This window comes from Anser cygnoides, chromosome 5 (assembly GCF_040182565.1).
Source record: "Anser cygnoides isolate HZ-2024a breed goose chromosome 5, Taihu_goose_T2T_genome, whole genome shotgun sequence".
Taxonomy (NCBI): domain Eukaryota; kingdom Metazoa; phylum Chordata; class Aves; order Anseriformes; family Anatidae; genus Anser; species Anser cygnoides.
The window spans coordinates 54404692-54426712 of NC_089877.1; the positions used below are offsets into that span (position 1 = coordinate 54404692).

The 22021-nt window shown below is 41.0% G+C and overlaps 1 protein-coding gene across 4 annotated transcripts in view; it reads left to right on the forward strand.

The window, feature by feature from the left end:
- WDR25 (WD repeat domain 25) overlaps nucleotides 1-22021 on the forward strand; it is a 76973-nt gene that overhangs the window by 49125 nt on the left and 5827 nt on the right. For 3 of the 4 annotated variants that reach the window (XM_048069805.2, XM_048069804.2, XM_066998341.1), the window contains exons 5-6: nucleotides 20067-20237; nucleotides 21790-21930. In XM_048069805.2, the coding sequence (XP_047925762.1) occupies nucleotides 20067-20237; nucleotides 21790-21930 (312 nt within the window). Of the gene's footprint in view, nucleotides 1-1660; nucleotides 5236-20066; nucleotides 20238-21789; nucleotides 21931-22021 lie in introns of those variants that run through there. The other variant, XR_010832005.1, reaches the window with a different exon arrangement.

Sequence of the window (22021 nt, forward strand, 5' to 3'; positions counted from 1 at the left end):
GTGGCTGGGTCAGAGAAACGAGCTGTAGCAGTGCAAGTTGCCCCTGTAGACAAGGTGAAAAAATGGTATAGAGGCTCAGGTCGTTTAAAACGCAGACAGTCTTCTGCTAAGTCTGGGCGTAGTGAGGACGAGGCTGGGCCATCACAGGTGCAGGAGACTGAAGATGAGGATGAGGATGGCGAAAAATCAACAGTAACTACCCGGACTCCATACCAGCCATCAAAGGTGCAGGAGACTGAAGATGAGGATGAGGATGTCGGAAAATCAACAGTAACTACCCGGACTCTACACCGGCCATCAAAGGTGCAGAAGACTGAAGATGAGGATGAGGATGTCGAAAAATCAACAGTAATTACCCGGACTCTATACCAGCGTGAGCTACGAGATGTGCGAAAAGATTTTGGTCGCTGTATAGGCGAGCAGCTTGTCACCTGGCTGCTCCGGTGCTGGGACACGGGAGCCAATTATGTGGAATTGGAGGGCAAGGAAGCCAGGCGGCTGGGATCCCTTGCTAGGGACGCATGCATTGACAAAGCAATTGGAGATGGAGCACAGTCTCGCAGCCTCTGGAGGCGTCTCCTGTCAGCTGTGAAGGAAAGGTATCCCTTCAAGGAAGAACTTGTATGTTTACCAAGCAAATGGACCACCATGGAGAAGGGAATTCAGTACCTGAGGGAATTGGCCGTACGGGAAGTAATTTATAAGGACCTAGACGACGCACAAACATCCGCAGATCCAGATGCAGTCCGGTGTACACTACCCATGTGGCGGAAGTTTGTACAGAGTTCCCCATCATCATATGCCAACTCATTGGCAATACTAGCCTGGAAAACGGAGGAGAATCCCACAGTGAATGAAGTGACTAAAATACTCCGGCAGTACGAAGGAAATCTCTCCTCTTCCCTAAAGGCCTGTGTCTCAGCTGTGGAGAAACTCTCTGAAGAGGTCCACCAACTTAAAGAGAATTTATCTTCCCCTCCACCTGAACGAACCAGTGTCCACCAGCTAAAAGAGAAGGCTTTAGAGAAACTTTCTGAAAAGATCCACCAACTTGAAGAAAGATTATCTTCCCCTTCACCTGAACGAACCAGTGTCCACCAGCTAAAAGAGAATGCTTTGGAGAAACTTTCTGAAAAGATCCACCAACTTGAAGAAAGATTATCTTCCCCTTCACCTGAACGAACCAGTGTCCACCAGCTAAAAGAGAATACCTTGGAGAAACTTTCTGAAAAGATCCACCAACTTGAAGAGAGATTATTTTCCTCCCCACCTGTACAAACCAGTGTCTCAGCTATTAGGGGTAAACGTTCATCTATGCAAGGAAGACAATATGGTGGGCACACACACCGTGCCACCCTGTGGTTTTACCTACGTGACCATGGAGAGGACATGAGAAAATGGGATGGAAAATCTACTGCGACCCTAGAGGCACGGGTACGTGAATTGCAAAGGAAAACAATTGGGAAAAAGGAGTTCTCTGAAAGGTTTGCTGCTCCAACTTCCAGCAGGCAGTCCTTTAAACACAGAAATGAAGATTCTGACCAGGACTAGAGGGGCCCTGCCTCCAGCCAGGGGGAGGAAAGGGACAATCGAGTTTATTGGACTGTGTGGATTCGATGGCCTGGCACGTCAGACGCACAGAAGTATAAGGCTTTGGTAGACACCGGTGCACAATGTACTCTAATGCCATCAAGCTATAAAGGGCCAGAGCCCATCTGTATTTATGGTGTGACGGGGGGATCCCAGCAGTTAACTGTATTGGAGGCTGAAGTGAGTCTAACCGGTAATGAGTGGCAAAAGCACCGTATTGTGACTGGCCCAGATGCTCCGTGCATCCTTGGCATAGACTATCTTAGAAGAGGATATTTCAAGGACCCAAAAGGGTTCCGCTGGGCTTTTGGCATAGCTGCTTTGGAGACAGAGGACATTAAACAGTTGTCTACCTTGCCTGGTCTCTCAGAGGACCCTTCTGTTGTGGGGTTGCTGAGGGTTGAAGAACAGCAAGTGCCGATCGCTACCACAACTGTGCACCGGCGGCAATATCGCACCAACCGAGACTCCCTGAGTCCCATCCATAAGCTAATTCGTCAACTGGAGAGCCAAGGAGTGATCAGCAAGACTCATTCACCTTTTAATAGTCCCATATGGCCAGTGCGAAAGTCTAATGGTGAGTGGAGACTAACAGTGGACTATCGTGGCCTGAACGAAGTCACGCCACCACTGAGTGCTGCAGTGCCGGACATGCTAGAACTCCAGTATGAACTGGAATCAAAGGCAGCCAAGTGGTATGCCACAATTGATATCGCTAATGCATTTTTCTCCATCCCTCTAGCAGCACAGTGCAGGCCACAGTTTGCTTTCACTTGGAGGGGAGTCCAATATACTTGGAATCGGCTGCCCCAGGGGTGGAAACACAGCCCTACCATTTGCCATGGACTGATCCAGTCTGCGCTGGAGCAGGGGGAAGCTCCTGAACACCTGCAGTACATCGATGACATCATTGTGTGGGGTGACACTGCAGAAGAAGTTTTCGAGAAAGGGAAGAAAATAGTCCAAATCCTTCTGAAGGCCAGTTTTGCCATAAAACAGAATAAAGTTAAAGGACCTGCACGAGAGATCCAGTTTTTAGGAATTAAATGGCAAGATGGACGTCGTCAAATCCCAATGGATGTGATCAACAAGATAACAGCTATGTCTCCACCAACTAGCAAAAAAGAAACACAAACTTTCCTAGGTGTCGTGGGGTTTTGGAGAATGCATATTCCAAATTACAGTCTGATTGTAAACCCGCTCTACCAAGTAACCCGTAAGAAGAATGCTTTTGAATGGGGCCCTGAGCAACGACAAGCCTTTGAACAAATTAAGCAGGAAATAGTTCATGCAGTAGCCCTCGGGCCAGTGCGAACAGGACCAGATGTAAAGAATGTGCTCTACACCGCAGCCGGAGAGAATGGTCCCACCTGGAGCCTCTGGCAGAAAGAACCTGGGGAAACTCGAGGTCGACCCCTGGGGTTTTGGAGTCGGGGATACAGAGGATCTGAAGCCCGCTATACTCCAACTGAAAAGGAGATATTGGCAGCATATGAAGGAGTTCGATCTGCTTCGGAAGTGGTCGGTACTGAAGCGCAGCTCCTCCTGGCACCCCGACTGCCGGTACTAGGCTGGATGTTCAAAGGAAGGGTCCCCTCTACGCATCATGCAACTGATGCTACATGGAGCAAGTGGGTTGCACTGATTACTCAGCGGGCTCGAATAGGAAACCCCAGTCGCCCAGGAATCTTGGAGGTGATTATGGACTGGCCAGAAGGCAAATACTTTGGGATATCATCAGAGGAGGAGGTGGTTCGTGCTGAAGAAGCCCCCTGTACAACAAGCTACCGGAAAATGAGAAGAAATATGCCTTGTTCACTGACGGGTCCTGTCGTATTGTGGGAAAGCATCGGAGATGGAAAGCTGCTGTATGGAGTCCTACACGACGAGTTGCAGAAGCTGCTGAGGGAGAAGGTGAATCGAGTCAGTTTGCAGAAGTAAAAGCCATTCAGCTGGCTTTAGATATTGCTGAACGAGAAAAGTGGCCAGTTCTCTATCTCTATACTGATTCATGGATGGTAGCAAATGCCCTGTGGGGGTGGTTACAGCAATGGAAGCAGAACAACTGGCAGCGCAGGGGCAAGCCCATTTGGGCTGCGGCATTGTGGCAAGATATTGCTGCCCGGGTAGAGAACCTGGTTGTAAAGGTACGCCATGTAGATGCTCATGTGCCCAAGAATCGGGCTACTGAAGAACACCAAAACAACCAGCAGGTGGATCAGGCTGCTAAGATTGAAGTGGCTCAGGTGGACCTGGACTGGCAACATAAAGGTGAATTATTTATAGCCCGATGGGCCCATGACACCTCAGGCCATCAAGGTAGAGATGCAACCTACAGATGGGCTCGTGATCGAGGGGTGGACCTGACCATGGACACTATAGCACAGGTTATTCATGACTGTGAAACGTGCTGCAATCAAGCAAGCCAAACGGTCAAAACCTCTTTGGTATGGAGGACGATGGCTGAAATATAAATATGGAGAGGCCTGGCAGATTGATTACATCACACTCCCTCAAACCCGCAACGGCAAGCGCCACGTACTTACAATGGTGGAAGCAACCACCGGATGGCTGGAAACATATCCTGTGCCCCATGCCACCGCCCGGAACACTATCCTGGGCCTTGAAAAGCAAGTCTTATGGCGACATGGCACCCCAGAGAGAATTGAGTCAGACAACGGGACTCATTTCCGAAACAACCTTATAGACACTTGGGCCAAAGAACATGGTATTGAGTGGGTGTATCACATCCCCTATCATGCACCAGCCTCTGGAAAAGTTGAACGATACAATGGACTGTTGAAGACTACACTGAAAGCAATGGGTGCTGGGACATTCAAAAATTGGGATACACATTTGGCAAAGGCCACCTGGTTAGTCAATACCAGGGGATCTGCCAACCGAGCTGGACCTGCCCAATCAAACCTGTTACGCACTGTAGAAGGGGATAAAGTTCCTGTAGTGCACGTAAGAAACATGCTGGGTAAAACAGTCTGGGCTACTCCTGCCTCAGGAAAAGGCAAACCCATTCGTGGAATTGCTTTTGCTCAGGGACCTGGATGCACTTGGTGGGTAATGCAAAAGAATGGGGAGGTCCGGTGTGTACCTCAAGGGGATTTGATACTGGGTGAGAATAGCCCATGAGTTGAATTGTAGTATGTTAATTATTATATAATAATGTATGTCATCACTACCATGATTGCTATATATCATAGATGAAAATGGTGATTAATTAGAATGTATTGGACAGAGTGTAACCTGAGCATGACATAAATGGTATGGAATAAGGGGTGGATATCTGTCCTGGTTCCAGTTAGGGCAGAGTTAAGTAGCTCATAGTAGCTGGTAGGGTGCTATGTTTTGGATTAGGATGAGAAGAGCGCTGATAACATGCTGATGTTTTAATTGTTGCAGAGCAGTGTTTACACCAGGCCAAGGACTTTTCGGCTTCTTGCTCTGTCCTGCCAGCGAGCAGGCTGGGGGTGCAGCAGGAGCTGGGAGGGGACAGACCCAGGACAGCTGACCCAAACTGGCCAAAGGGGTATTCCATACCATCTGACGTCATGCTAAACAATATATAGGGGTGGCTGGCCGGAGTGGGGGGGCCGGCTGCTCGGGAATAGGCTGGGCATCGGTCAGCGGGTGGTGAGCAATTGCATTGTGCATCACTTGTTTTCTTACACATTATTATTGTTAATACTATTACCATTATCACTATTATTATTATTATTGTTATTATTATTTTCCTGTCTTAATAAACTGTCTTTATCTCAACTCACAGGCTTCACTTTCCCGTTTCTCTCCCCCATCCCAGAGAGGGAGGGGGGAGGGTGAGCGAACGGCTGTGTGGTGTTTAGCTGCCAGCCGGGTTAAACCACAACAAGGGCTAGGTAGCAGATGTAAATGCTTGTGCTGAATAAGTTGGTTCTGAGTCATCTCTTGAGTCTGATGCTCTCCTATGGTCAATATCTCTGCCAATTCTTGGTATTCGGGTTCTGTCTTTAAATGGTGTAGTGTTGTTGCCAAGACAAATGGCTTGAAAAATTATTTTCTTCTTGGGTCCTTTTTCCTCTTTGTGAAAGTTCAGTGTCAATACTTTCTCATGGTACCTTGCAAAGTATCAAGCAGTATTTTATTCCAAGCAATGAAGACACTAGTTGTGTTAATCACTTAAATAAAGCTGCTCCTTCCTGTTAGGCTTTAAATTCCAGTGCTTCAGCTCAGCCACAGCCCAGACTGTGCATTTATGTCTGTCAATCCTTCTTGTAGTTCAGGTTTGTGTAAACGTAAGCTCACAAAGCAGTTCTTTGTGAACAGGAGCAGGTACGGGACAGTGTGTACTTAACCCATGAAGAGGCTGCAGAGTAGCATGTCTACCAAGCTGTAATTGCTGTATGTTGCCAACCAGCTGATCTTGCTGTCCTCTAGAAGACATCCCCATCAGATATATGCATCTACTTGCTACAAGACTGCAGGTTGCTGATTGACAAGGGGCAGTTTTATTGCCTGGGAGTCTTCTCAGTGAAACTGTTCCTGGAAAGCAACAGGAGAGGAGAAATGCAATCGTGTCCCTCACTGAAGAACAGCATTGCTAGAACAGAGAGAAGGCAAGTGGAGAAGTGTATGGCATGTTTTACATGAGAGATTATTGCAGTAAGAAGCAGACGGATGAGATGGAGATTACAGTGGAAGATGAAGAGATAGGGGCTGATGTGCAATGTGAGGTATTGACTTACTGAAGGCAAAGAAGGCAAAGTAGTAAACCCATACTGATAAACTGTAGACTTCAATATCATTTATATCTTCTGTAATTCTGAAAACAAACAAACAACAAGAAAAAGCTAACAGTAGCCTGGTTTGAGATGATGTTCTGATATATTCTAATTCTGGTAACTACTGTGTAAACTACATCTGGCAAAACTGTGGAGGAAAACTGCATTTTTCAGTACTTTACCACTGTCTAGTTATGAGAAATGAGATATGGCTGGAGTCACCTTTGTGTGGCTTGCGGAGGATGTGGAGGATGACATATAAGCTGCATGTACATCTGCATTCAGAGCCAGGAGTGAATGTCTTGGGTGACAGCATCTATAATTCATTTCCAGAGGACAAACACTGTTAAAGCCATTTATGTTCATACAGACTAGTAGAAGTGAAACATTAATATTTAACATTTTATTAATTTGACTATATGTTCACTCTCAAACAGCCCTCAGCTTTGCTGCTGATTAGGGAGTCCTTATGCTTTTTATGCTCTACTGCCCAACTGTGCTTTTTTTTTTTCACCTCCTTACTTACTGATTTGGGTATGATGCCTGTTTGAAATGGGTACAACGAGATAAGATATTTGTCTTTCCATGGGCCATCCCTTTTCTGTGGGCCATCCCCTTTCCACATTTTAATGCTGTTGCCCAAGTAGAGGCTGTACTCAAAGTTGTTGCATTATGATTTTTTCTTTTTGACTGAGAGCATCGCTGTTGTCATATACCTGGTTGCATGCTGTGAAGTCCTTTGATCCCATTTTATAATGTGATTTCTCAGAAATCTGTGGCCATGCTACTATGTACAACAAAATTAAGACTAGTAGAATAATGCATTTTTTTTTCTCAGTGGCTGACTGTACATTTCTGTTTATAATGCTTAAGCTCCTGCTTTAGAACCTGCTGTAAAGGACTGCTTGAACTCAGGAATGCAAACCTTGTTTGCCTCTAACTGCAGGACACTGCAGTGCTCAGAGTAAGCTTCTGTAAGCTGGTGCTAATGAAGAGATAAAGGAAACATCCCACCACACTACAAAGAAATATTTTACTTTCCAAGAGGACAAACAAGTGAATGAATGTTTATTCCCATAGGTAAAATAGGAAAGCTTTAAGCTTGGTAAAACAAAACAAAACAAAACCACCCATCCTGTTTCTTTTGTACAGAGCCTGTATTTGTTGTTCTTGGGAAGTTTTAAAAAGCTGTTACCTGCTTTGTTCACTAGGAAACAATTATATTCTTGCAGAACATCATTAGTCAGAAAACTAACCAATTAAGCAGTGCATTAGGAGTATTAATTTTAATAAATAATAGCAGTGTTTCATCACCTTAGAAAGTGGATGGTGTGGGTTTAGCTTGGTAACAGATATTGATGTATTTTTTGACATGTTACTTTGAAAACAATGAAGTTCTGTGTGTACTGTGCCTGACTAAAGTAGCAGTGTAGCCCACTCTCATCCTATGAAATATTTCCAAAGGAGGGAGGGAGCTTCTCTTGCCCTTTGTTTTCCCCATTTAAGGTATCTGTAGCTCAGCAGAGGGTGTAGACTGTTAGGCATTGAATTTTGTATTGGCTCTAAAAATGTGGTTTGATTTGAAGAACTGGGTTTGTATGCATACTGAGTGAATGTCGAAGATCAGAACTGAGTAGAGAAAAGGGGAAAGACATCAAACTCTGATTTTGTTGGTTTTGGCTTCTTCTTGCAGAATGGTGAGTATCGCATATGCATCATTACTACAAAATAATGTAGTTATATTTCAAACTCTCAGCTGCAGAACAGTATGTTGGTTAGGCATGAATCATCACTCATCAGTATCTAATGTCTGCTTCTTTTTGTGGAATTTCAATGGATCCTTCAGGTATTCCTGTTTCTGTTGTTACCTTTATTCACAAACTGCAAACAGCTTGCTTTCATTCTTTTCTATCTTACACGCTTAAGGTCATGTTCAAGATTGGATAAAGTGTACTGCCCAATATGTTGAAATTTATCCTGTTCTAATGAGTGCATTTTGCTCTTAGCTAAAATAGACGTCTGAGGTGTCTTGCCACTTAGTTTCTGTTTTGATGCAAACATCCTTAATATCGTTCAAGTGCTTTCACCCTAATTTGTTAAAATATTTTCTTTGGTATTCTTACTGTTATAAGTTTCCAGTAGCTTTTGTCCTGTTTTGCATCTTTTTTTCAAGTGTTTTAACCTGTCATTTAGCTTGGAACAATGGTGTGGGTGAAGTCATAATTCTCTTTGTTCCCATCATCATACTCCTGATAGCAATAGCCTTTTTAGGCCTTGCAGCATATTTTGTCAATACAATAAGCATCCTAAACTCACTGCATGTTGAAAACACAATTTCAGCATTCGTTGGTAATTCAGTTCCAGAGGCCATCCTTTAGAATGCACTCCTGTGTTTTAACAGGCTGTCTTCTTGCAACCTATGTATAGCAAAACAATCATATTTCAGGAAAAGGGGGAATTTTTGTTGGAAATTCAAAGAAAAGTATAAAGCATCAAAGAGATGGAGAGAATGACTACTAAAAAACTATTGTCCAATTACACATATATATATGCAGTGATTCAGATGAGCTCTCCTATGCCATTGTGCCACATCAAAGATTTCTGCTGATGGAAAATGAAATAGAATAACTGATAGTGGTGTATTGCCAATTTACTAATTCTGATATCTCATTTTGATTTTGGCTGGCAGCTGATTTTTAACAGGAATGTAAATTTATGAGCATAAATTGCTAGTATTTATTCATGTATTGAATGTGCTATAAAAATTGTATTTTTAAGTCTCAATGAAAATGTATGAAGATCTACTTGAGGCTTTCTTTCAGCTATTAAAACATCGAGAAATGTAGAGTAGGCTATTAATCAGAAACAGATATAAAAAAAGACATTGCTATCCTTGTTCTGTTGAGCAAATAGGCAAAATGATTTCAAATGTAACTTTGGATATCGAGCAAGATAAAGAATGGAAGAACAATAAGAAAGTCAAAATCTTCAAGATAAAGCTAAGCATAGAAATGAATGGCTGGAACAGCTTGTTAACTGCTCAGTGAAATGTAAAGTATACAGGCATCTCAAAATTATAGAGACAAGTAATCAAAGCCTGAAAAAAAAAAGAATAAAGAAGAATAAAGGAGGCACTTGAATAGAAAGTAGAGATTTATTACAGTGTTATTTGTTTGTATTAAACCTAGTTTTGTCTCTCTGGAGATGAGATTATTCTGGAGGCCTTATATTGCTGTATAATGGATTGATGATGTTTATGGAATACTTGGAAAATGTTTTTAGAAGCTTTATGAAAAGACTGGAAAACTCGGAAGTGTGTGTTAAAAAATGTATAAATAAAAATAATAAAACAATGCAGAACTCTGCAGTGCCAACTGAGGAGGGAGCATCATATTGGACAGCCTCCATGGGACCTCTGCACTTGAGATCTGAACTTCGAAAAACCCTGTAAAAGGAACCACACAATAATACTGAGACCCTAAAGTACTTATGTATTTTAAAGGTATTAATTTTCACAGAGCTGTAGAATAATGTCTTAAGATGTTCAGCACAAGCCAGTTGCATTACACAGTCACTCTGTTTTGACTGCTCTACATTAGTTTTTCAGTCTGGAGACAATATATATTCCAGCATTTTATTCTACCTGAAATTTTAATGTTCCTTGAAATACCAAGGAGAGCAAAAGGTTGAGACGTGTATCATTTAGCTCAGCATTTAAGGACTTCTTTGTGTTCACAAAAGAAAGTAAGATTACATCTATTTTTATTAATTTGGGTTTGTAGATTACACAGTTGTAATATCAGAACAAGACTACAACTGTAGTTGTACTGATACTACTTTTAAAGGAGCTAAAGTTCCTTATATCATGAGTGAATTGTCTGACTGAATAGAAAGGATTCATTTACATGTGCCAGCAAACGTGTGTATATTATAAAGCAAGGATGCTGTTAGCTCTTCTGAAAGGAACTCATATCTGAATGTATTAATTTAAGTTTTCTGAATGTATCCATTCAGAAACACTTTGGAGATTTTGCAAATTTTACCTGTTAAGTGTCAAAGTGCTGTTTCAAAGGGATAAACCCATTTTTTGATTAATTTACTCTGACATAGTCAAAAAGAAGGCACACAGATATATATCTTTAGATCTACATTAATCTCCTTAATAGCAACCATGTGCTCAGTTTCACATGCTGTATAAGACAATAAAAGTTAAAACAACCTGATAAAAAATCAAAAAGGCCAAGAGGAAGTGAGAAGTTTATGCTGATGCCATTTTACACAGCTGGGAAAAGCAATATTCTCCATGTTAAGGGAAGTTTCATTTTCTTATCCCTATAACTTTCCCTTTATTCCACAAATCCCACTGAAAGTGAACATATTTAAAACATTTTTTTACCACTTGCATTGGCATGCTGGTATTAAACTTTCTCAGTAAGTTTTCCCAGTAGTTTTTCCCACTTTTCATAGTACTTAATTTCATTAAGACCAATCAAAATCTTGCCTGGTTTTTATCTGCATGAAAGTTCCCTAAAAATAATAAACAATGAACCCGAAGGCCACCAAAAGAAAAATACGGGCAGCCAACATTAAGCAACCCTTTTACTGACATACAAGACTGTTCAGATTCAAAAAGAAAGTATGGTTAACGTTGCTAACAGCAGCTATAAATCTAAGAGAATTAATATAGAGATGTCTTCATCCACCATGAGCGTAAAGAAAGTGTGAAGAAAGGTTTGAGCTAATTCCAGTTGAAATAGTTTCAGTTACTTCCTTAGTCATATTGTCCTTTCAATATTCAAAGCTGAAGCAAAAGCACAGGAATTGCTGCTTCTAGAAACAGCCCAGTTCTCTGTGCTGTGCTTTGCACCCTGTTGAGCTAAGCCAGATAAATAAAAACAACACAGCTGTTGCTCACCCTGCTTGATTTATACTTTTTTTGCTTTGCCTCGCCCCTTTCCCAGGTGATTGGTTGGGGGCCAGGTGGGCCTAATGGTATGTAAGCCGCAGGTGGCGGTTTAGGGAGCTCCTTCTCCCTGAGCTGCTCTTTGGGGGGTAAGTGCTTTGTTTTTCCTTCAGCTAGTTGCATCGTTCTTTATGTGGGTCAGAGTGTATGGGCTGATGTGTTTCCAAGTTGAGAGAGGTAAGCGTGTCTTTTTGAGGTAACAACTAGTAGGATCTTTTAGAGTAAAGCAAGCTATATAGTAGTAGGTGCCGTTACTGCATGCAGTTCTACTTCAGGCGAGTAATTTTTAGAGCATGCTTATGGATAGGAAGGTGATGTTACTCTCCTTTTTCTGCTTTGTGGTTCTAGGTCTCTTATGATTTTTGCAGAATTAGGGGGCTTACTGTGAATGTGACCTTATGCCTTCAACTGTATGTCAAATATTATCCAAGTTACAACCTTAGTGTTAAAGTGATGGAGCAAGGTTTAGGGGAAATGTGTCATCCAAGTTCCCTGTGCTAGTGAGTATCTGAAAACAGCAGAAGTAGGCATGTAAGGTGTAGCCTTTTTCAGGGTTAGGGACGGTTTCTTATATTTCTGGAGCTTTTTTCTGCTGATTTGTTGGCTGTAGAGTCTTTAGACTTTGTAGCCTTCTAGATTTTAAGTGCTTGGAATTCCCTTAATAGAGGGATATTTAGAAAAAAAAAAAAACACAAAAAAAAACCCACCTCCCAGCCAACATGGGTTCATGAGGGGTAGGTCCTGCCTAACAAATTTGATTTCCCTTTATGATAAGATCACCCATGTAGTTGATCAAGGGAAACCAGCTGATGTGATCTTTTTGGACTTCAGCAAAGCTTTTGACACTGTTTCCCATAAGATCCTACTGGACAAAATGTCCAGCATACAACTAAACAAAAACATCATATGATGGGTGAGCAATTGGCTGACAGGCAGGGCTCAAAGGGTTGTGGTAAATGGGGCCACATCAGGCTGGTGGACAGTCACTAGTGGGGTCCCTCAAGGCTCCATTTTAGGGCCAGTCCTCTTCAATGTGTTTATAAATTATTTGGATGTAGGACTAGAAGGTGTTTTGAGCAAATTTGCCGATGACACCAAACATGGAGGAGTTGTGGACTTGGATGAGGGTGGAAAGGCCTTGCAGAGAGATCTGGACAGATTGGAGAGCTGGGCAATCACCAACCGCATGAAGTTTAGTAAGAGCAAGTGCCAGGTCCTGCACCTGGGATAGGGCAACCCTGGCTATACGTACAGACTGGGTGACGAGATGCTGGAGAGCAGCCCCGCAGAGAGGGATCTGGGGGTTGTGGTTGACAGCAAGTTGAATATGAGCCAGCAGTGTGCCCTGGCAGCCAGGAGGGCCAACCGTATCCTGGGGTGCATCAAGCACGGCATCGCTAGTGGGTCGAGGGAAGTGATTGTCCCGCTCTACTTTGTGCTGGTGCGGCCTCGCTTTGCGTACTGCGTGCAGTTCTGGGCACCACAGTACAAAAACTATGTAAAACTGTTGGAGAGTGTCCAGAGGAGGGCGACAAAGATGGTGAAGGGCCTAGAGGGGAAGACTTACGAGGAGCGACTGAGGTCACTGGGCCTGTTCAGCCTGGAGAAGAGGAAGCTGAGGGGAGACCTCATCGCAGTCTACAGCTTCCTCATGAGAGGGAGTGGAGGGGCAGGTGCTGACCTATTCTCTTTAGTCACTGGTGATAGGACCCGCGGGAATGGTGTCAAGCTGAGGCAGGGGAGGTTTAGGCTGGACGTCAGGAAGAGGTTCTTCACCGAGAGGGTGGTCGCACACTGGAACAGGCTCCCCAGGGACATAGTCACTGCACCAAGCCTGTCTGAATTTAAGAAGCGATTGGACTGTATATTTAGTCACGTGGTCTAAAATTTTGGGTAGACCTGTGCAGTGCCAGGAGTTGGACTTGATGATCCTTATGGGTTCCTTCCAACTCGGGATATTCTATGATTATAGTTTGATTGATGAAACTCTTAATATTTTGTAAGCATTTAGGAGCTCCTTCTTTTTCATATGGAACTTTAAAGTTAGGGAAGCTAACTTTTCTGGGGGTCTCTGCTAAAAATGGAGGAGTAATTTATGCTGCTGTTGGATGTAGTCAGTTTTTAAAACTCTTGTCTGTTGATGTTCTTGTGCTTTGACTCAAACCAGCAAGGCCTGTTGGAGATTTGGGAAGACCTAATGTGCTACAGCTGTCACAACAGAAAGTCCTGAAGTAGCACCATGCAGTAATCTGGAGAGGGAATAAGTGAAAGATGACAGGCCTGTGGCTCTCCTTCTTTATAATTATGAACTTTCAGAAATATTCTAGACCTCCATAAATGCAAATTCACTGTTTATGTTAAACAAGGAGGTAGAAAGAGAAAGGGATTCAGGCAGGAGAGACACAGAAATATGACCTGTCACAGAAAGGAAAGATTAGTTAAAGATATAGGAAAAAGTGAAATAATAAAATTTTGTAGGAGTTCAGGGATGGTAGATTGTGCAAAGCTTACTTGATATCACTCTAAATTTATTTGGTGCTCTTTGATAGAACATTTAGGTAAGCCATAGAAGGCAGAGACTAACCTAAGTATTGTAAATGAACATCGTTCCAGAAACATGCTAACAAAATCATGTATAATAAAGGACTAGAATATCATGCAGAAGAAATAGCACTAACTTATTAGAAGTGAGATAAGTAAAAAAGAATATGAAGGTCCAGTCTTTTGGGCTTAATAACCATTTTGTTAAGAAGGTTTCAAAAAAGATGAATACAAAATCAGTTGGTTGCAGTGGTAGACAAATTTAAGGAAAATTTAGAGTTGGAGATGTATACAAAACTTTTGAAATTTAGACCTTATAAAATATAGAATAAATTAACTAGAAAAATGGTGAAAATTGTGATTTTGAGCTTCTAAAATTAGACTGGAAATGTACTGGAGAGTTTTTATGATTAACAAAGGCCAAGGTAGATGTTGTTAAAATTTTGTTTTTGTTTATTTCCAATCTTGTTTTTCTCTGGATTGAGCACTGCTTAGCCACAAAATTGCAACTATCATCTACAGCTTTATGTTTAAAAAAAAAAAAGGAAAAAAAGATTCTCTTTAGTATTGTTGATGTATTTCTTGATACTTGAATTTATAAAGAGATAAGCCCGAGTCATTAAAGCATAGTTTAAAAATCTAATAAATATAGAGTGCAAGTGCAGTGCATTTGTTTCCTTGGAAACATTCTATTGCAACTTCTTTAAGATGAGATGCAGTCATTTTAAGTAGCTTGTATTTAGGAGACCTAATGAATTTGTCTCTGGATAGCATATAAATATGAAAAAAGGCTGTAGAAATTGGTGGAACAACTTGTACTTCTGGTTTCTATAGAAACAGCTAATATATTGTCATGTACTGATGGTATTATGAAGAACAATGTAATTAAAATAGGATCATTTATTTGGTGCATTAGAAAACTGAAGTTATTCTTTCACTGTCAGAGAAAAATCTTTACTGAATCTATGGATAAAAAGTTCAAAGAAAGATGATGTCGGTACATTTTTACAAGCATAATTACGTATGCTTTTAAATGTTAATATTCAAGGGTCCTTTCTGAGTATGCAGGCACATACATGAGCACTGCTGCTGTGTTTACTCCTGTTGTGGTGCTGTCATGGATCAGAACTGTAGACCTGTCTGCGCATGCAATCTCTCTGGCACAACTGCTCTTTATGAGACTGAAATGGGCCAAGAACTGGCCAAGAACAACAAATGCTTCTTTCTGGAGAGTAAGTATTCACAACGTTGGGAAGTTCTGGTTTCAGTCCATTTCTAGACGAATTTTAAACAAGCACAACAGCAGCCACTCACTGGGCATTAAAAAAAAAAAAGAGTATGAAAGCACTGCAGACTTATTTATCAAGATTTCCAGTAATAGTTACTCAGGACTTTAAAATTTGTGGTTTTGGGACTTCCTACACCACCAATATGGTCTTTGTCTTTCATAGCTTGCTTTGAATTTTCACACTGTGAAATTCTGTTCTTGATTTCTTTATTTTTAATGTTGACAACATAAACATGGCATATTGTTTGCATGGGACCACCTCCCATGTTATACACCAGTCTTATGTTAAAATACTTTAAAGAACATAAAACTACAACAAGTTTGATCTTCCTGTCTATGCTATTACCATGGATTTTGATTAAAACAGCCACTGTAGCTTTTAGATGGAGATCAGAAACATAAATTGTGTTTGTCAATAGTCATGGCTTTGTTTTGAATTTATTACTGTAAAGCAAATAGTAGTTATGTGGCTCAACACCTTACTCTTATCAGTTTAACTGATTTATTTTGTAATAAGTATTATTTTCTCTCAACACAACACCTTACACTGCAGTGGAAGAAATGCTTTTATTCTGTGCAAAATGAGCTTTCTTTTTAGTTGAAATATGCTTTTTATTCCTTGTATTGCAGTAGTACAGTTTCGCAAATGAAACTTAAATCAGTTGCCCATTGCATTACCCAACGTGCCAGTAGGAAGAGGCAGTTTCGTGCCAAAGCCCTCAATCTAAGAAGCTAAGCCAAGAAGAAGAAGAAAAAAAATACGGTCATTTCACAGGTTGGAAACCACTGCGCTGGCTGATCAATGACATTTTCCGTGACCTTCCAAATTGCTTGTAGTCGTCCTAGATTTGTTGTGAGACCTTACTTCCAGATTCTCAGGGCAGTGGGTGTGCAGGCACATTTCTTTCTTGTCTAAAGCTGGAGGGGACTTGAGGGAAGCGAAGTGCCGGTGGGTGGTGGGTGACCACTGGTGCTGGGGACAGCGCCGGGTGCTGAAGTGCTCGTATGGATGCTCCGAGCTTTCCTGGGAAGCAAAAGGCACTGCCTATGCTTTGTGCGGAGATGTATAATAGGACATCCACACGAAACATGTACCTTGAATTCAGCATCACAGCATGCTTCTCAAATCACCAGAGCCATAAGAATCTATTTGAAACTGATTTAATTTGCCTAAATTACCTTTCTTGTTGAATGCCTGCAGCCATGAACTCTTTCTGTTGTAAAGAAGCTTTATTATTATCTTGGCTTTTGTTGACACCAGAAACTATTAGGCCTTCTTTTTGAAAGGATTTCATTTATGTCCAGAAAGTGCTTCAATTGAACAAGTGGATTGTGGTTTTCCAGTGCTTATGGGTGATAAATCTGCAAATAGAAAAAGAGCAAAAGCTGTTATTAACAAACTAAAGCCAGCAGGGTAGGAAAACTTATGCTTTCCCGAAGTGAGTTCCTCAGGCATGTCATGAATTAATTGTCTAAGGTAGAACAAAACAGGTTTAATTGTGAGTACTTTTCAGGGCAGGGGTGTTGCAATTAGTTATTTTTGAAAGCCATCTTTATGGAGGAATTTAAATACTATGTATACCAAGTTCCCAGCTGCTTTTCAAAGTGTTAATTTATTGTTCTCTGAGTCAGTTCTTACTATGTGGTTTGGTGATTAAACAGCATAGTTTTTTCTGAGGAACATGTCAAAGGTATAGAGAAAGATAGTATTTTATACTAATTATTTTATACTAATTTTTGTGGACTTTTTTTCTGAAACAGTGTGAAGTTGCACAGGGTAATTTGGTTGGATATCTTACTGACTAGCAGACAAGCAGATATATTTAATAGTTAGCAGTGAAAATGTTTAAATTGATAGTGGGAGTTTAGGTAACAGCCCTACAGAATTTGAGCAAAACTTAAGAAGTATGCTTACATTGCCATCTTCACAATTTCTTCCTGCTCCAAAAAGTGTTAAAGCAAGGCCCCAAACTAACCCCAAACAGTGCTGGACAGTGTATATATGGGTTATACATACATATACGTCACAAGGGTTTTTCTAGAGGCTTCACGTAGCTGAGGACCAAAGCAGTATGTCTGAGTTTGTTCCATCTTTAAAAGAAGGAAATAATAAAGAATCACTACCTTGAATCACTGTTTAGGACTTTTTTTAATATCTTTTATTACTCTATATTGTTGTTTTACATTTCCTGGAATGAACTGACCTTCATTTCTGCCTCTTCTGTGTTCCATTGCTTCATGTCTGTGCTTCTCTGCTCTTCCCAGCTGGAACTTGTCACCTCTGTGAAGGTACTTCACAGGGTAGCTACTTCCTCCCCTGTATAGGGGTGGTAAAGCACCCCTCTGCCTTTGTGTTCCATCCTCACAATTTGCATTTATTTCAGTTCTCCTGCAATTCCTACAGCTGTCAAATTTTTGTATGGTATTCCATTTTGCATTCCAGGCAGCCGTTATAGATCAGGTATATTTGCTTTTACTTTTTTTTTTGGCTCCTATGAAATAGCTTAATTTTCTACTTTTCTAATGAACTATGTGCTTCTTTTTATAACTCAGTGAAGAAATAGATATGCATGGTGATTTCTCCATAGACAAAGTGGAGGCTATAAATATGCAAATATCAATTTTGGCTTTACAAAGTTTAATTGCTTTGTATATTATGCAGATTCCTAGGATGAAAAATATGACTTATGCAATAACGCAGTTGTATATTCTGTATCTTAAAAATGCAGGCAGATTGCTGAGAAGTGTGCCAGTTTTTTTCGTTCTACAGGTTTACATCTTGTTGATGTTATTGCTGTGTGTGTAGAGTGCTTGCATGACCAAGGTTCTTCACTGAGTGCAAACATTATGTTTCCAAAGTACATTTCACAGAGCCTGTGAAAAGCACTTGGAACAGCTGCTGCCTTACTTCTGCATGCTGAGATCACAGGAAGCAGAGCTGGAAGGGACCTCAGGAGATCATCTAGTATCTCTGTACCCTACAGCAGGATCAGCTAGTTCTGACCATTTCCAAACACTCATAGATTTTGATCTTGAGGCAAGGAATTGAGAAGTTCTCACATTGTTTGATATTGTAAATTATTTTTCTTTTATTGTTTAAAGTGTAAAACTGTTATAATCCAGGATATTTCATTGCAGTACCTGTTTTTTCTTCTAAAAATGCCTGTGCTTACAGTACCTATGCAAACTCAGTAGCCACGTACTGTTACAGGTATAAGACTGGCACTGAAATGTCTCACAAGTTAAGAACCATTTCAGTATAATACTCCATGCAGTCTCTGTGCTCAGTTGGTATTTCTGTGAGGTTGCAAGAAGGACTAACCTCTGAACACCCTGTTGGAAGTGAAGGCTGCTATGTTTTAGCTATCTTGGAGAGAAAGATTTAGATATGAATAACTAAGAGTCTTTTGGTGTCCTAGTTTTAAGGATCAGAATATTCAGAGATGGACTGCTTTGATCTGGCCACTTGCCTTGAAGTCTCTCTTCATTGGAGGTAAATCAGAGAAAAGGAAGCAAGGTATTGATTTGTAAGATTCAAAGTAGACAACAGATGCAGAATTTCATGAAGAAAGGTAGAAAGAAAGGACATTCAAATTATTCATATATTCCTTAGAATACTTCAAAATCTGTCTCACATCTTAAGATCCAACTCACAAGCTGTTAAAATATTCAGAGTCCTGTGGCTGAGGATCCATTTCTGCATGCATCCAGGACTCTGTGGTATAAGTCCTAAAAGAGGATCTCGACTTGGGAACTCTGATATTTTTGATTTGGAAAGTGGATTTGGGAGCTTTGGTATTTGCTTTTATTGCACAAACTTCTTTAGAGACCGACCATGTGCATTAATTACGAAATTGGAGCTAGTGCACGAGGCACATTATTTACTCCTGAGCTCAGATGTACTTTGAAGTGTTGATGACTCTTTCCCTGCTGTCTTCTGTTCTTGGCAGAGTGGCAGCAAAAGCAGCAGCAGAGGCTGCCTCATGCCAGAGCCTTTGGTAGGTGGATGAGGTAGGAGTCCCTACAGACAAAGGCAGCATGCTTGCTGAGTCTGTAAGCACTGAACTGCTTGACAGCAGCACTCTTGTCACCACCATCCCCTCCTCTGGCAGCACTTTAGAAGAGCAGGCTCTGCTTGTTTTTTTTCTTTTTTTCTTTTTTTTTTTCAGGAGAGGGTGTCAGATTGAGCCCTTAATAGAGTGAGCTGTCCTCTGCAGTGGTGAAGAAGGCGCTTCGGCAGAGCACGTCCGTAGGTGCCTCCTGGGCAGTTCCTCACCCAATGTGTGAGCTTCCCTGCACAGCAGCTTGGGACTGGGAGAGCGTCCTGAATCATCCAGTTTACTCGTCCCCTGTGATTTATAATTAAGTCTAGAATGATCCACGAGTGTATTCACTTCTTGCAGTGTCCTTTAAGTTGCAAATCCCCACTAACCCTAGTTGCTTTCCTTTCTCTGGCTTTATATAACTAGCTGAAGATTTTGAGAGCAAGAGGACTGAAAACAAACTTCTGACATTTCCTGGAAGGAGAGCTCCTCAGACTCATCCTCAGAGTGCACTGAGTTCGTAAAATAGAAGGGAGCTTGTGTAGACCCAGCTCCACAGCATTGTGTAATCTAAAACTCTTTTTGGATCCAACTCTAATTCCTTAAGAATTTATAACAGAATCGGAAGTATACATAAATGTAATATGTAAATTCTACAGACTGCTTTCTTTTATATCTCATGTAATTTTTCAGTGTGTGAACTATTTATGTACATTACCAAACTACTTAATATGCTTCTACTTCAATTTTTAAAAGTGATTTTTTTCCACATACTAAAATAATATATTATTGGTTGGAGATGTCTATGTTCTTGGTATTAATAGCTTATCATTCTCTGTGCAAAAATGAGAAACTTTCTTGTCTACTAGGTGACAAGAGTTTACAAAGCTGCAGTACAACAGACGTTGGATATACTCTTTCTCACTGAAGGAAAAGAATTTCTCACAAGCACGGATGCAGTAAGCCGGGACTCAGCTGATCGTACCATTATTGCATGGGACTTCGAAAGTGCTGCCAAAATCTCCAATCAGATTTTTCATGTAAGATTAACAGCTGTTATTGTTTGGGTCATGATACAGTATTTCATGCTTGTCAATAATGTAGAAAATAAAGCTGGAATGAGGGCTGTCGACAAACCGAGTTTTATATTTGCATAGTAATAGCAACCTGATACATGCGTATTGATATCTTGTATGGCATAATCACAGAGGCAAATTTTACTTTTATCAATACAGATACAGTGTTTCTCTCCGTAATCTGTCCAGACAAGATATTTAATGGACTAAATTTTCTAGAAAGGCTGACAGCTTCAAAGGAGGTTAGCAGATAATTCCAACTCCCTGGTTCTTTTCTGAAAACCCAAGTCTAATATACTATGTAATATAATATGATTGAATTGTATACAGATGCCTGTTGGCTGGAATGAACAGTTCTCTACTGACAAGGACATGCAGTAGATGATCTAATGGGTTTGTTTCATGTTTAATTTCCACAATCATGTCTTTGTCTAATATTAGATCTTGTATCTTCCTGAATAGACAATAGGGGAAAAAAACAAAACCAAAAAACCACCCGTGAATAAATAAAGTACAGAACAGTCAGGTTCAGTATCAAGGCTGTTTTTCGAACAACCAGCCTTTCCCTCCCTGTCCTCTTCCAAACAAACAAACAACAAAACCCCACAGCCTACCTTCTCTGGACTAAAGTATCTCTGAACTGGACAATTTTCCCTCTTGTGCACTGAAAGCAAACAGAAAATGACAGCGATTTTGGTAAACTCTACTTCAGTTTTCTGAATGTCACATTTGAACCCTTCAAGATGGGAGAGAACTTGTGGACTCAAACAGATTATGTCCTGACAGGACTTCATCTATTGCTTATCTGCATTATCGAGTGAGTAGCTGAGCCCTAAAATAACCCACTACTACTGAATACCCAGCATAACAGCACAATTCACCTGCAGATTGTGTGGTGCTATCTGATCCCTTCCTGTTAGACCCAGTTTCCCCCCAGAAGTATGCAGTGCCCTGCCACAGAGGGCACTCCTAACCAGGCATGGTGCCTAGTGCAGTTTTGGTTACTGTGCCCAGTACTTTATGATACCCAGAACTGCCCAGTTCATCACTTCCAAACCATGTAACAAAATCAGTCTGATGCTCTTCCCGTCCTGCTGCATAGCCCATTGTGTCCAGTAGTCACTGTCAGCCTGATGTCCTTCATGTGCAGATATTCTACAGCCAAAGCCCCCTTAATTTGTATTCAGGGCTTCAAAATTCAGCACCTTGTCTTTTGTTTAGACTGAAAATAGAAGAGGGGTTCTTTCGTGATTGGTTCGGACCTAGCTGAAATCTACCAAAACAGGATAGATATTTGATTTAATATTTGATGTGATGTAAGACTTTCAGTGGATTATAACGAATGAAGTATATATACTTAATTGTAATGAGTTATGTATATGTATATATATAACGTATACCATGGAGATGTCTTTTACCGCATCTTTTACGGTCTTTTGAATATGTCAAAAGTTAATTCATTTGAGCAAAACATTTGTTTCATGCAACAAAACTTTTTTTTTAAAATTACTTTCAGGAGCGTTACACTTGCCCCAGTCTGGCTCTGCACCCAAGAGAGTCTGTGTTTGTTGCTCAGACAAACGGGAACTACATGGCATTGTTTTCTTCCCAGCGACCTTACCGAATCAACAAAAAGAAAAGATATGAAGGACATAAGGTATTCTTTATCACCAGAATGATCATATCCAAGACTAGAAGCAAGACAGACAGAAAAGCAGCTGTGCTTTTTAATAAGTCTGCTAATAGTG